This window comes from Zootoca vivipara, chromosome 11, assembly GCF_965207765.1.
Source record: "Zootoca vivipara chromosome 11, rZooViv2.hap1.1, whole genome shotgun sequence".
NCBI classification, from domain to species: domain Eukaryota; kingdom Metazoa; phylum Chordata; class Lepidosauria; order Squamata; family Lacertidae; genus Zootoca; species Zootoca vivipara.
The window spans coordinates 13,382,298-13,395,911 of record NC_142594.1 but is presented as its reverse complement, the minus strand read 5'-3'; the positions used below and the strand labels follow the sequence as shown (position 1 = coordinate 13,395,911).

General features: G+C 46.7%; 1 protein-coding gene across 6 annotated transcripts in view; it reads left to right on the top strand.

The window, feature by feature from the left end:
* LOC118091883 (collagen alpha-4(VI) chain) overlaps positions 1-13,614 on the top strand; it is a 95,474-nt gene that overhangs the window by 19,251 nt on the left and 62,609 nt on the right. For all 6 annotated transcript variants that reach the window (XM_088653469.1, XM_088653470.1, XM_088653468.1 and 3 more), the window contains 3 exons: positions 1,649-2,233; positions 4,684-5,259; positions 12,007-12,356. In XM_088653469.1, the coding sequence (XP_088509595.1) occupies positions 1,649-2,233; positions 4,684-5,259; positions 12,007-12,356 (1,511 nt within the window). The remainder of the gene's footprint in view (positions 1-1,648; positions 2,234-4,683; positions 5,260-12,006; positions 12,357-13,614) is intronic.

Below are 13,614 nucleotides of genomic sequence, written 5' to 3'. Positions count from 1 at the left end.
AGCCACTCCTGCGTATATAACCTAGGATCCTAGGGACTGCCTTGTTTTTGCCTTGTTTTATACCTGCCATATTTTTATTTATCGTTTGAAAACTGTTGTTAAAGGTGTGTACAATGGTTGTAAAATTTTTGTGCACAGTGGTAGAATGGGATTAAGTGTCACCTGCTGTTGGTTCTTCAGTAGGGTAGATTAGATGCGAAGGAAAAGTTTTTTGTATCTTGAATCATTGCATCTGTCAGGGCTGGAGTCAGGCGTAGGTCAGCAACAAAACAATAAATTACCCAAGGCCAGGGAAGTTAAGACCCTTGTGGTCTCAGCAACGCTTTCTAGGAGGTATTCCCTGATGAAGCAGTTGCGAGGACTGGAGGTCTCCCTAGTACTCACTAGGATTCCTCCTCTACAGGGTCTTTCCCACACAATCTTAGGCTGTGTCTGCACACAACCACCTTTTCTCTGCCCATTTCATTTTTCTGCACATTCCAGGAGACCAGGGGGAAGGGGAGCTGGTCACAGCAGGAGGGGGAGATTCCCTGGATTCTTCTTTGTCTCCTGGCTCCACTCCTCTCCAGACCCCGCTTCTGCTTCTGAACTGTGCTCTTCCACAGCCTCTTCCTGCTCACCAAACCCTGATACCTCTTCAGCTTCTGACAGCTTCTCCTCCCAGTCTGCTCCTTCTTCTCCATCATTGTCCCACCACCAATCCCCTGGCTCTGAGTCTTCTTCCCCTGGGGGTTTCCCAACTGGTGTCACCCACTGCTTCTGTGTATCCAGCCAGTCCATGACCGTGTAGAAGGAGGAGTTTGGCTTCTCCGGCTTCTGTTAGGAGCACAGAAAGGTGCGGGTGGTGCTGTGGTCCAAACCACTGAGCCTCTTGGGCTTGCCGATCAGAAGGTTGGTGGTTTGAATCTGCATGACGGGATGAGCTCCCATTTCTCTGTCCCAAAGGGGGCCAAAGAAAAACTTGGTGACTTTATTTATTTATTGAATTTATATACTGCCCTATACCCAGAGGTTTCAGGGTGGTTCACAGAACAAGATCAACATAAAAACCACAATACAGTGGTACCTTGGTTTAAGTACACAATTGGTTCCGGAAGTCTGTACTTAACCTGAAGCTTACTTAACCTGAAGGGAACTTTCCCATTGAAAGTAATGGAAAGTGGATTAATCCGTTCCAGACGGGTCCGCAGCGTACTTAAACTGAAAGTACTCAAACCGAAGCGTACTTAAACCGAGGTATGACTGTATATATAATCAAAATAAAAACAGCAACCCAATAACACACACACACACACACACACACACACACAGAGAGAGAGAGAGAGAGAGAGAGAGAGAGAGAGAGAGCGCCACATTTTAAAAGGGCATAGGATGTCAATCAGATCAACCAAAGGCCTGGTTAAAAAGGAACATTTTGGCCTGGTGTCTAAAGGTGTATAAGGAAGATGCCAGGCAATCTTCCCTGGGGAGAGCATCCCACAGACAGGGAGCCACTGCAGAGAAGGCCCGTTCTTGTGTTGCCACCCTCTGGATCACTCGAGGAGGAGGCACATGAAGGAGGGCCTCAGAAGATGATCTCAGGTAGGTGATGGAAGAGGGAGAGTCAAAATCCATTTATAACAGTATCATTTTCTTCTTTCAACTGCAGAGTGCAAACGAACAGAAGTTGCTGATATCATCTTCGTAGTGCATAGTTCAAGAGGCATTACAGAATTGCAATTCCAGGCAACTCTGCAGCTCATGGAAGCCATTGTGAACGACACGGTGATGGGAAAAGACAACGTTCAGTTTGGGGCCATTGTCTACGGCACTGTCCCCGAAGAGCAATTCCTGCTGGCTGAGTATTCCACAAAAAATCAGGTCAGAGAAGCCATTTCTAAGCTAAGGCCTCTGGGAGAGTCCGCCTTTACAGCGAGGGCTCTGAATTTTGCGAGGCAGAGGTTTGACGCAGCCTACGGTGGCCGGGCCTCGTCCCTTGGCGTCACACGGATCATTGTGCTTATCACTGATGAGCCAACTGCACCGACCGATCGGCGCCATCTTCTATCAGCCGTGCAGGCTTTGAGGCAAGAAGGCATCCGGGTCATTGCTATTGGCATAGGTGACGCCAGCAGAACAGAACTCGAAGAGATTGTTGGCGATAAGGGAAGATGGTTTTACGCTTCAGGTTATAGTGCACTGGGGAGATTACATGAAAACATCACTAGCGAAATATGTGATGGATCAAAGCCAGGTAACTGGAATCCTCGAAATGAACTTGATACAAAACTACTTTATTTATAATAATTTTCTTATTGAATTTTCAATATATATATATATATATATATTTCAATACATAACAAACTTATCTTTTCCTGACTTCCCAACCTATTTTCCAAGGCATTTTAATTTCTCCCCCTCTGCTTCACATTGCATTCTGTTTCTTATATCAACTCATCAGTACGGTATTCTCGAATTCCTTTTGTTGCCCATATTTCAAATCCTGCTCGAAAAGGGCTTCCATCAATCAGCGTTAGATTCTCTTATTTTGGCTGTTGACTTTGCCAATTCTGCGAGCCCTGGTTACATACCTAAAAAACTTAATCGACTTTTTTGGAACTTCTGTTCCTATAATCCCTAAAAAAGAAGGGATTTTGTTCACTTTGAACATCTTTTTTATCTCATTATATATAATTTCCCCCAAAGCCCTCGCTATCTTGCAAGTCTTTGCACATATGAAAAAAGGTTCTACGGTATCTACTGTACCTGTTTGCATTTCCAACAATTGTTTGCAACCTTCTTATATATTTTGACTGATTTGTTAGGAGTTAAATACCACCTTATACATCATTTTCATATAGTTTTCTTTTAGAGTGCAACATGCAGTGTGTGCACAACTAGTTTATTATTAATATCATTTTGGTTACCTTGCTGTAAAGCATGTTTGAACCCGCTTCTGTGTTCTGTCACTATTATTGTCAATATTTATTTATCACTTTACTAATAGAAATACTAGTAACACAAGTAATCAATACTTGAGGAAACCTCAAAAACCTCAGGAACAGCAGGTGAATGGGGGAATTTAGGTGGTGCTGCAGGAATAATAATAATAATAATAATAATAATAATAATAATAATAAAAAATTGTGTATATGCCGCCCATCTGACTGGGTTGCGCCAGCCACTCTGGACAGCTCCCCACAAAAATTAGTAAAAACTAAACAATACAGTCGTACCTTGGAAGTTGAACGGAATCCGTTTCGGAAGTCTGTTCAACGTCCAAAACATTTGAAAACAAAACTGTGGCTTCTAATTGGCTGTAGGAAGCTCTTGTGGTCAATCAGAAGCCGCGGAAGCCCTGTTGGACGTTCAGGTTCCAAAAGAACGTTTGCAAACTGGAACAATCACTTCTGGGTTTGTGGCGTTTGGGAGCCAAAACGCACGAGTTCCAGGGCGTTCAACAACCAAGGTAGGACTGTACTTCTGCAGTTGCTTGCTTCTGTTTCCAACAGATGGCAGTCTATTCTCAGTCTTGGAGAACTGACTCTGAAAACTAGCTCCGTAGCCAAATTAAGAAGAGCTCATGTGCGACTGGAAACTGAGCAATTATTTTGCATCAGTAAGAGAGTGAGAAGTGGTATGAAATGTGGCTTGGGTACAAACTCAACTTACAAGGATGACTGTCTCACCATAGCTAGGTTATGCAGGCCAAGTTCTTCTGCACAGAACACAAGTTTAAGGTTTGTTCGCTAACTTCTCAATCAGGAATCCTAAATGCCTTTTGACAGAGTGGCAAGTACAGTGGTACCTTGGAAGTCGAATGGAATCCGTTCCGGAAGTCTGTTTGACTTCCAAAACATTCGGAAACCAAGGCGCGGCTTCCGATTCGCTCAGGAAGCCCCTGCAGCCGATCCGAAGCTGCGGAAGCCACATCGGACGTTTGGGTTCCAAAGAACGTTCACAAACCGGAACACACTTCCGGGTTTGCGGCGTTCGGGAGTCAAAACGTTGGATCCGCAAGGTGTTCAGGATCCAAGGTGTGACTCTACAAGGTAAGCATGCCCCATACACCTGATTTCCGCAATCCCATCCTCCTTTTTGAGTGGGAAAGATCACTTAAGTCGGACATTACAGGCGTACACACATTCGTTAAACACAGTCCACCCCAAATCACATGATACTTTTAATGCATAGTGAGAGGATTTGAATGTGTGAACCAGGCCTTAGAAGGTGCATTATGATGATAAGCAAGTCCTGTACCAGGCATCCCCAAACTTCGGCCCTCCAGATGTTTTGGACTACAATTCCCATCATGCCTGACCACTGGTCCTGTTAGCTAGGGATCATGGGAGTTGTAGGCCAAAACATCAGGAGGGCCGCAGTTTGGGGATGCCTGTCCTAAACCCCCAAAGAGTTTCACATTACTCCCCAGTCAAGCTTTGATAGTTCAATGAATTTCTCTTGGGATAAAAGTAATAACTAACTTAATAAGTCTACAGCTTCTAGAGACACAAGGCTAATCAATTTCTTGTGATTTTCTGATTTCTGACGCCTGTTTACTGAGGATAAAACTAAAAGCAGGACAAGGAGGAGATTAAATGAAAGGTCAACACGTCAAAATTTTCAGTCTGAGCCTAACCATGACTTTAGCACAGAATAGATGGCAATTCTCACAAGCAAATTGGGTTTCTCTCCCCTCTGCAGCTTGTGGCACCGAAGAGGCGGACCTTGTGTTTTTGATTGACAGTTCCGCAAGCATATCGCCAAGAAATTTCTCTACGATGAAGACGTTTATGAAGGAAATTGTAGACAGCTTCATCATTGCCCAGGACAAAGTCCGGATTGGGGTGGCCCAGTACAGCAAAAATCCCCGGAAAGAATTTTATCTCAACGAGTTTGACACTGACGTTGCTATCAAGGGGAAGATTGACAACATCACCCAGTTAAAAACCAGCACCTACACTGGCAAGGGCTTGAGGTTTGTCAAGAGCTTTTTCGAACCCATCAACGGAGGCCGTAAAAACAAAGATGTCCTGCAGTCGCTAATTGTCATCACTGATGGGAAGTCCAATGACTCTGTGGACGAGGCGGCTGCTGCTCTGAGAAACGACGGGATCCACGTTTTCGCTATAGGAATAGGGACAACCAATTCCTTTGAGCTGGTTCGAATCGCTGGCGATGCTCGAAGAGTGTTTGTGGTGCAGAACTTTGAAGTCTTGCAAACCATTGAAAGGAAAATTGTCAAAGAGGTCTGCAAACCCGGAGACCTGCCTAGGCGGGGTAAGTTTTCAGCAATTTTGTATGTGTATGTGTGTGTAATGTACAGTGGAACCTCAGTTTATGAACACCTCAGTTTACGAATTTTCGGTTTACGAACGCCGCGGACCCATCTGGAACGAATTAATTCACTTTCCATTACTTTCAATGGGAAAGTTCGCTTCAGTTTATGAACGCTTCAGTTTATGAACAGACTTCCGCAACCAATTACACCCATGCTTCGGGTTAAGTACGCTTCAGGTTGAGTACTCCGCGGACCCGTCTGGAACGGATTAATCCACTTTCCATTATTTTCAATGGGAAAGTTCGCTTCAGTTTATGAACGCTTCAGTTTAAGTACTCCGTGAACTGTCTGGAACGGATTAATCCACTTTCCATTACTTTCAATGGGAAAGTTCGCTTCAGTTTATGAACGCTTCAGTTTATGAACAGACTTCTGGAACCAATTGTGTTCATAAACCGAGGTACCACTGTATACATTGTTTCTAGCATAGGAACGTTGGCCATTATTCACCATTAACAGCAGTGCCGGATTACTAAATAGGCAGAGTAGGCACCTGCCTTTTGGGTTCCCGCGACAACGGGGCCTAACCTTCCTCAAGGTTGTTGTGGGATTTGAATGAGGAGGAGGAGAGGACCATGTATGCCGCCTTGAGCTCCTTGAAGAACAAGGTGGGGTATAAACACAATGAGTTGCAAGTAGACACGTGTGCAAATTCTGCTCGGACGTGTCAATGTTCCTCACAGTAGTGACTTCTGAAGCCGTCTTGGTAGATTAAAATTGGGATAGCAGAATCAGGTTTGAACCCCATGTTTGCTGTGCGTAATGACAATCTGAGCTTCCCATCTCTGTTAGAGAATGATGACGGCTCAAATCAGGCCGATTTATATCTGGTGTGCAAAGAAAGCGATGGGAGAAATGACCCAAGCCATTGGTAAAACAGGTTTGGAATCTGCAGGAGTTTTCAGAAAGAAGCTGGACAGTTTTCCGGTTAGGAATCTTTCCCTCTCTTTAACCCAAAATCTGTTTAGCTGGAACCTTGGAGCCATGGTAAATACAGTCTGTCGCAACTCGCAAGCCAAACATTTCTAAGCATTTGTACAGCCCAGATGTTTGCGAAACAGATGTGCAGCGAGAAGCCGCAAAGTGGCCTGGGGACTAAGGACCTGCTAAAAAGGAATTGCAAAATGGTTCCACAGCCCCTCCTAGTGGTCTACATATTGCATGTGGAGACCCTCTATCGCAGGCCTAGAAATAAATTGAGACATGACTCATATTTTTGGTTTGGTTTTTGGCAGAATTTAGGCCACAACTTTATTGATTACAAATCAAGTGAGTGGTTGCATAGGCTCTGGTTTGACTAGCTACCTAGGGTAGCGCTGACTCAGGGCACACCTTGAGTCAGCAGCCAGGTACACACCTGGGACGGGGTTACCTGACTGGCGCGCACCAGCCGGGCCCTGAATCCCCCACATGTGCCCAGAACAATGGATTAGGGCAACCCCGCTTGGGGGAATACCAGCCATTGGTTCATGGTTTCCCTTAAGAGGAATACCCAAATATATATATATAGGGTGGTAAGGGATCTTACCCCACCTATCAGCATGAACCAGAGCCTATCTGCCAACCTTACCAGTTGTGACGAATTGCTACGCGGCACGCGAAACCCAAGTGGCACCAGCCAATCAGCCAAGTGGGGGAAATTCCTGCTGTGCCCCTGCAACAACGGCAGACGACACACGACGGCATAGCACGGTCAAACGAAAGCCCTAAAATAAGGGAGCGGTGGGTGGGTGTTCTGATGCAATTCAACCAGAGAAGGAGGATCTCTACGGTGAGTGCAGTGCTTAAATACTGGTCCATCTGACTCTTTGATTGGCAAGCCCTCAGCCCAATTGCACCCCGTCAGATGGACCACCAATAGGGTGTTGTGGCTGCTCCAATTGCCCCGCCCCAACACCTAGACCTGGTCTGCTGGGACCCACCGCAATGCATGCCCTCTCTTGCAGGGAGGACCTGATTTATCATTGTCATTGTTAATACTTGGATTTCTTTCCCGTCCTTTACCATAAGATCCCACAGTGGGTTACAACAAAATAAAAATAGAAAAGTAATATCAGGGTCACAGGGGCTGGTTTCTGACCAACTTTTTGGGGGGTGGGGTGGGGGGCTTGGTGCACATGCGTGATGTCATGAGGCAGAAGGAGGCCTGGCGTGTTCCACTCTATCCCCCAAACCCAAATCAAGTCCTTTCAGCACTGGCTCTCTGGGACAGTTGAGGGCAAAGCAGCCTTTCTTGCTAACAGTAGTGCAGGTTGTTGGCTTAGATGGGCCTTTGGCATCCCTGCCAAGTCTCCCGCAGAAAAAGACGGGATCAGCAGCAGCAGCGGCACCGGAAGTTGCACCGGAAGTTGTTCGGTGGCCATCTTGGGGGTGGCTGCTGGGCATGCTTAGAAGCTATTTCCGGAGCCAGCAGCGGACATTTTCTGGTGCCCATAGATGGATTTATGGGAGATTTACGGGAGAGGAGCTCAAACGGGAGACTGCCGGGAAATGGAAGGAAAAAATGGGGGTTTCCCAGGGAATACGGGGTACTTGGCAGCTATGGCCTTTGGGCTGTTCCTTGGTTCTTATCTGTCCTTATGCAGTTAGGAATAAGCAAGTGCCCAGACTTTCCTGTCTAAATAAATAGTCATAGGATTATTATGGGACTGAGGAAGATGCAGGTGAATGGTCTGAGTAGAGTATGGCTTTATTATAGGTAAAGGACCCCTTGACGGTTAAATCCAGTCAAAGGCGACTGTGCGGTTGCGGTGCTCATCTTGCTTTCAGGCCGAGGGAGCTGGTGTTTGTCCGCAGACAGCTTTCTTGGTCATGTGGCCAGCATGACTAAACCACTTCTGGCGCAATGGGACACCATGACGGAAGCCAGAGCGCACGGGAACGCTGTTTAGCTTTCCACCACACTTATTTTTCTACTTGCACTGGCGTGCTTTCAAACTGCTAGGTTGGCAGGAGATAGGCCAGAGCAATGGGAGCTCACCCCGTTGTGCAGATTCGAACCGCCGACCTTCCGATCAGCAAGCCCAAGAGGCTCAGTAGTTTAGATCACAGCGCCAACCACTCCCTCTGGCTTTATTATAACTATATTAGTATCAAAATAGTATATTGACTTGATATAAAGTCTATTGACTGCCTTATCCAGTCGAGTTTGTGGAGAGAGAGAGAGACTCTGAGTCTTAAATAAAACCTGGGCTGAAAATTTTCTAGATTCTAGTATTTTAGAACTAGTAGGAAAACAGACAAATATACAAACCGTTCTGAAAATGCTTTTTAAAAAAAGCGTTTTTAAAAAATACGTTGAATTTTCCATAAGGCTCATCATCGCCATCTAGTGTCACATGTATATAGCACTTAAAACATTTTATTTACAGCTGCATAGCTCAGTCCAGAGTGGACTTTTAAAAATCACAACGCCCAGTGCTATTTTTCTAGAAAAAGAGGTGCCAGAGTTCACCACGAACGCCTCCATTGTTTTCTAATACAGTGGAACCTTGGTTCTCAAATGCCTTGGTACTCAAACATTTCAGTTTCCGAATGCCGAAAACCCGGAAATAAGTGTTTCACTTTTCAAACTTTTTTGGAAGCTAAACATCTGATGTGGCTGCCGGCTATTGTTTCTGGGGCGTCTGCACCAGTCGGACGCCGCGCCTTGGTTTTTGAACATTTTGGAAGTCGAACGGATTCTGGAATGGATTATGTTCGAGAACCAAGGTACCATTGTAATGGCGACGGCGCCCACCTGAGAGGTGCTCCGTTCCTGCGGGTTCCTGCTGGAAGAAAAGCCCTGACATAACCAATATGATTTATTTTTGTTGAGGGGGCGGCGGCAGAATGGGTACTGCAAGTGGGTGGCAAACATTTTCTTTGAAGAAAAAAGTGTGAAATGGCCAAGGATGGGTTATCTCCAGTTGCACGAAGAAGGCAACTCAAAGCAAAACCGCAGCAATTCAATATGGTCTTTGACATTCTGCTCCAGTGGCCCAGAGAGTCTCATTTCATCTAGCGGCTAATAACTTCCTTCCAGGCCTAAGTGTGTAGTTAGAAAAAGTGGTGAAGCGTAGCGATATGAGCAGTGGCAGCCAGAGATCTAATCCTGAACTTGTTTGTTTGGAGCAGAGCTAGTCCAATTGCATCTGATTACTTTTGGAACGACAAGGACCATAAATGCTTCTCTCTCTCTCTCTCTCACCCCACATACAATTTTATTGTTCTCCCCTCCCCATAGCTGCCAAGTTATCCCTTTTTAAAAGGGATTTTCCCTTATGCTGAATAGGCTTCCTCGCGAGAAAAGGGAAAACTTGGCAGCTATGCCCCTCCCCTTCCAAATTAAAACACAGTTCTATGTTCCAGTCACAGTGGCCATTTAAAGTATCATGAAATAGGAGGGGTGTACACAGATCCAGTTTGGGGAAGGAACTTGATACGGTGACCGGTCTTGAAAGATCTACACAAAGATCTAAATGGCCTCGGTCCAGTATACCCGAAGGAGCGTCTCCACCCCCACCGTTCTGCCCGGACACTGAGGTCCAAATCCGAGGGCCTTCTGGCGGTTCCCTCGTTGCGAGAAGCCAAGTTGCAGGAACCAGGCAGAGGGCCTTCTCGGTGGTGGCGCCCGCCCTGTGGAACGCCCTCCCATCAGATGTCAAAGAGAAAAACAACTACCAGATTTTTAGAAGACATCTGAAGGCAGCCCTGTTTAGGGAGGCTTTTAATGTTTAATAGATTATTTTATTTCATTTTTCTGTTGGAAGCTGCCCAGAGTGGCTGGGGAAACTCAGCCAGATGGGCGGGGTAGAAATAAATTATTATTATTATTATTATTATTATTATTATTATTATTTAAGCAGCAGCCTTGTTTGGTGCTCCTGAGACATACAGCATGTGATCTTTCCTTTGCACAAATGGAATGCAAGAATACCAGGATAAACAACCAGACCAGAATTGAAGAGTTCAAAGCTTTATTTCCTATCCAAATGTTGCAGCAAAGGACATCCACTCTCTGATGGAGTTACCCTGGAAAAGTGGAATTATTCTGCCTAGCAGAATTAACCCTAATCCACCCCTACGCCAAAGATGGTGGGTAGTCAGTCACACATAGGGTTGCTACCCGTCCTTATAAAAATGAGATGGTCCTTTTTGGGGGGAGAAAAGTGTCCCCTACCCAGTTTAGACCTCAAACAAGACATACCCAAGCTCCTCCTCCTCTTCAAAACTGCCCGAGCAGAGGGTGGGTCCTGTGTGATGAGGCAAGCGAGAGCCTGAGTGTGGGTTTGCGCGGGCAGAGGGGGCGCTATGAAGAGGGAAGCTGAGAGCGAGAGTTAGCGCAATATGAGAGCAGAGGGTGGCGTGGGGATGGGAGGAGAAGTTTGAGAGAGTTTTTGCGTGGGCAGAGGGTGGGTCACAGAGAGCGAGAGAGGTGGGGCTGCAGTGCATTGGCCTGCTATGGTGGAGTCTTGGGTTTTGCCAAGGCCGGTCAGAGAGCAAGACGGGTGGTTTGCACAGCCCTGGTGGACAGTGGGGAGAAAGAGAGTTTTTGTGCGGAGAGAGGTGGGTGGATCAGAGATGAAGACTGACTCAAATTTCAAAGCAAGCTCCTGCAGATGCTCCATGGCTCCGTATCATCCGTGCTGTCACAAGAGAGAGAGAGAGAAATTACACCTTTATAGAAAATGTCACCACCAAGAAACATGATGCACACACAGGTTGGCCGGGTTCACTATGTGGACTTTGTAAGCGTTAGATGTCGCTTTTTGTTTCGTTTCATGAAGGATTGGGAAACTGAACCAGTACGTGCAGCCGAGTCTTTTGTTTTGTTCTGATCCATGCTGGGGCCCAGAACTGGTGGATCTGTGCAGAAAGCCACCACAGATACTGATGTAAAGAACATCTCGTTGAAGGCGGATCTACACTCGTCATTTATAATGTTAAAAATGGGTTATTAAAACGTGACACCAGAGGGTGCTGCAGAGCAATGGAAAACTGCCATTCAGCGTTCTAAACATTATTCAATACGACGTTCTGTTAGATCAGTGTAGATCCAGCCGGAGTCTTTCCATCTTTGGCAGTAGTACCGGCGCTAGGTTTTCTGTTTCTTTATTGCATTTATATCCCACATTAGGAGCTCAAGGTGGCATGCGTGGCCCTCTCCTCCTCCTCATTTAACCTCCACAACAGCCCTGTGAGGTAGGTCAGGCTGAGAGGCAGTGTCTTGCCCAAGGTCACCCAGTGAGTTTCATGGCTGAGTGAGGATTCGAACCCTGGTCTCCCAGGTCCTAGCACAACCCCGCCACTGCACTGGCCCTCCTTCTGCCCTTTGCTCTCCCTAGGTTTCGATGTACTGAATTATCTTAGGACCATTTCATGTGCCCTCCTGCAGCAAGAACCTCGTGGCAGAGCTTTCTGCTGCTGATGCGGTTGGGAAGCAGAACAAACTGTCCTGTCGAGCATCTCAGTCCTCGCTGGCAGCTAGGTATGGCTTCTCATAAAACCTCAGCCAGCATAAGCCAACGAGTCACTGTCTGATGCGATGCAGACAGTTTACATTAGCTGAATTCCCAGAATTTGAATTCCCTTTGAATTCTCAGCATCTTACTCCTTCACCCAGTGCTGATTGAGAAGATCGCAATGAACATGTGCTTCCTAACTATGTGCTTCCTGACTGTTTATTCTCCCGCTCCGCTTTACAGACTGCAACATAGACATTTCTGTAGGAGTCGATTTTTCGGAGCGCGTGAGGCCTACATCTGCCTCGCCTTTGAAGCAGAGGATGCAAGCCTATTTGCCCCGCCTCTTTCAGCAAATGGGTTCCGTGATCAATATCAGCTGTGTCGCCGAGTCTCCTGTCAACATCAGGTTTAGGTACCAAGTGTTTTCTGGAAGCGGCCAGTCCTTGTTTGACTCTAACTTTGAAGCCTACAATGAGGAGATCGTTCAGAAATTCTTGGCTGTACAAACGACAGTGGACACTTACTTGAATGCAGGCTTCCTGCAGTCCATTTGGGACAGATCCCTCAGCCTGGCCTCTGCTAGAGTGAAGGTAATAGGTCTTTTTTGGGGGGGAGGGGGAGTCCTGCTTTTATGTGTGACGGCAAATGCGTCAAAACACCAGACAATTTCAGTGGACTTTGAGCTGTTCCTTGCTGGTTCCAGGCATGCCAAACCGCCGCCCAATGCTTTGTATGCTGCAGGGGGGAAAGTGACTATAAAAATTATTATATAAAGGCACGATCCCATCCTTTGGGCAGTTGCTGGGTGGTGTTAGTGCTGCATCCCCATCTCTGAACAGCAACCAAGCCAGGGAGTCCACAGACCACAGTCATCACAATGGCTGCATTGTGATGGTGGAGGTGGTCAGATAAGCCTGGTAATTCTGGTTTTGATGAGCCACTTTACCCATCACTCACTGCTGCCTGCAGGAATCCTGTGGGCCAGTGGTAGAGAGCATCTGTTTTTCATGGAGTAGACCCCAGGTTCAATCCTGGGCATCTCCAGGTAGAAAGACTCCTTACCTGAATACCTTGAGACCCTCTGTGGACAATACACAGCTCGACGGACCAGGGATCTGATTCAGTATGAGGCAACTTCTTATATTCCTATCAATGAGACCTCCTTGGCTCCAGCTGGGTCCATAGCTGCCAAGTCTCCCATTGAAAAATCCGGGATCAGCAGTGGCGCGGCACCGGAAGTCGCTTCTACGCATGTCCGGACATGCGTAGAAGCAACTTCCGGTGGCGGCGCTGCCCGATTTCCAGTGCCCAGACATGGGCAGAGCGCCACCCGAAATCGGTTCTGAGCCTCCCTGGCAGGTAGGAAATCAAGGGATTTACGGGATTTTTTTCTATTTGGGATAACAGCAGGAAACGGATTAAAATCCGGGGATTTCCTGTGAAAAACGGGAGACTTGGCAGCTATGGCTGGGTCAGAGATAGTGGCTTATCACCAGCCTTTATAACATCCCCCAATTAGTGGTGGTATAATTTGTATTATGTTCTGGCGTAAAAAAAAAGATTTTTTAAAAAGGTAAAGGTCCCCTGGAAGGTTAAGTCCAGTCAAAGGCAACTATGGGGTTGCGATGATCATCTCGCTTTCAGGCAAAGGGAGCCGGCCTTTGTCTGCAGACAGCTTTCCAGGTCATGTGGCCAGCATGACTAAACAGCTTCTGGAGCAACGGGGCACTGTGATGAAAACCATAGCGCACGGAAACGCTGTTTACCTTCCCGCCGCAGTGGTACCTTTTTATCTACTTGCACTGGCATGCTTTTGAACTGCTAGGTTGGCAGGAGATGGGACAGAGC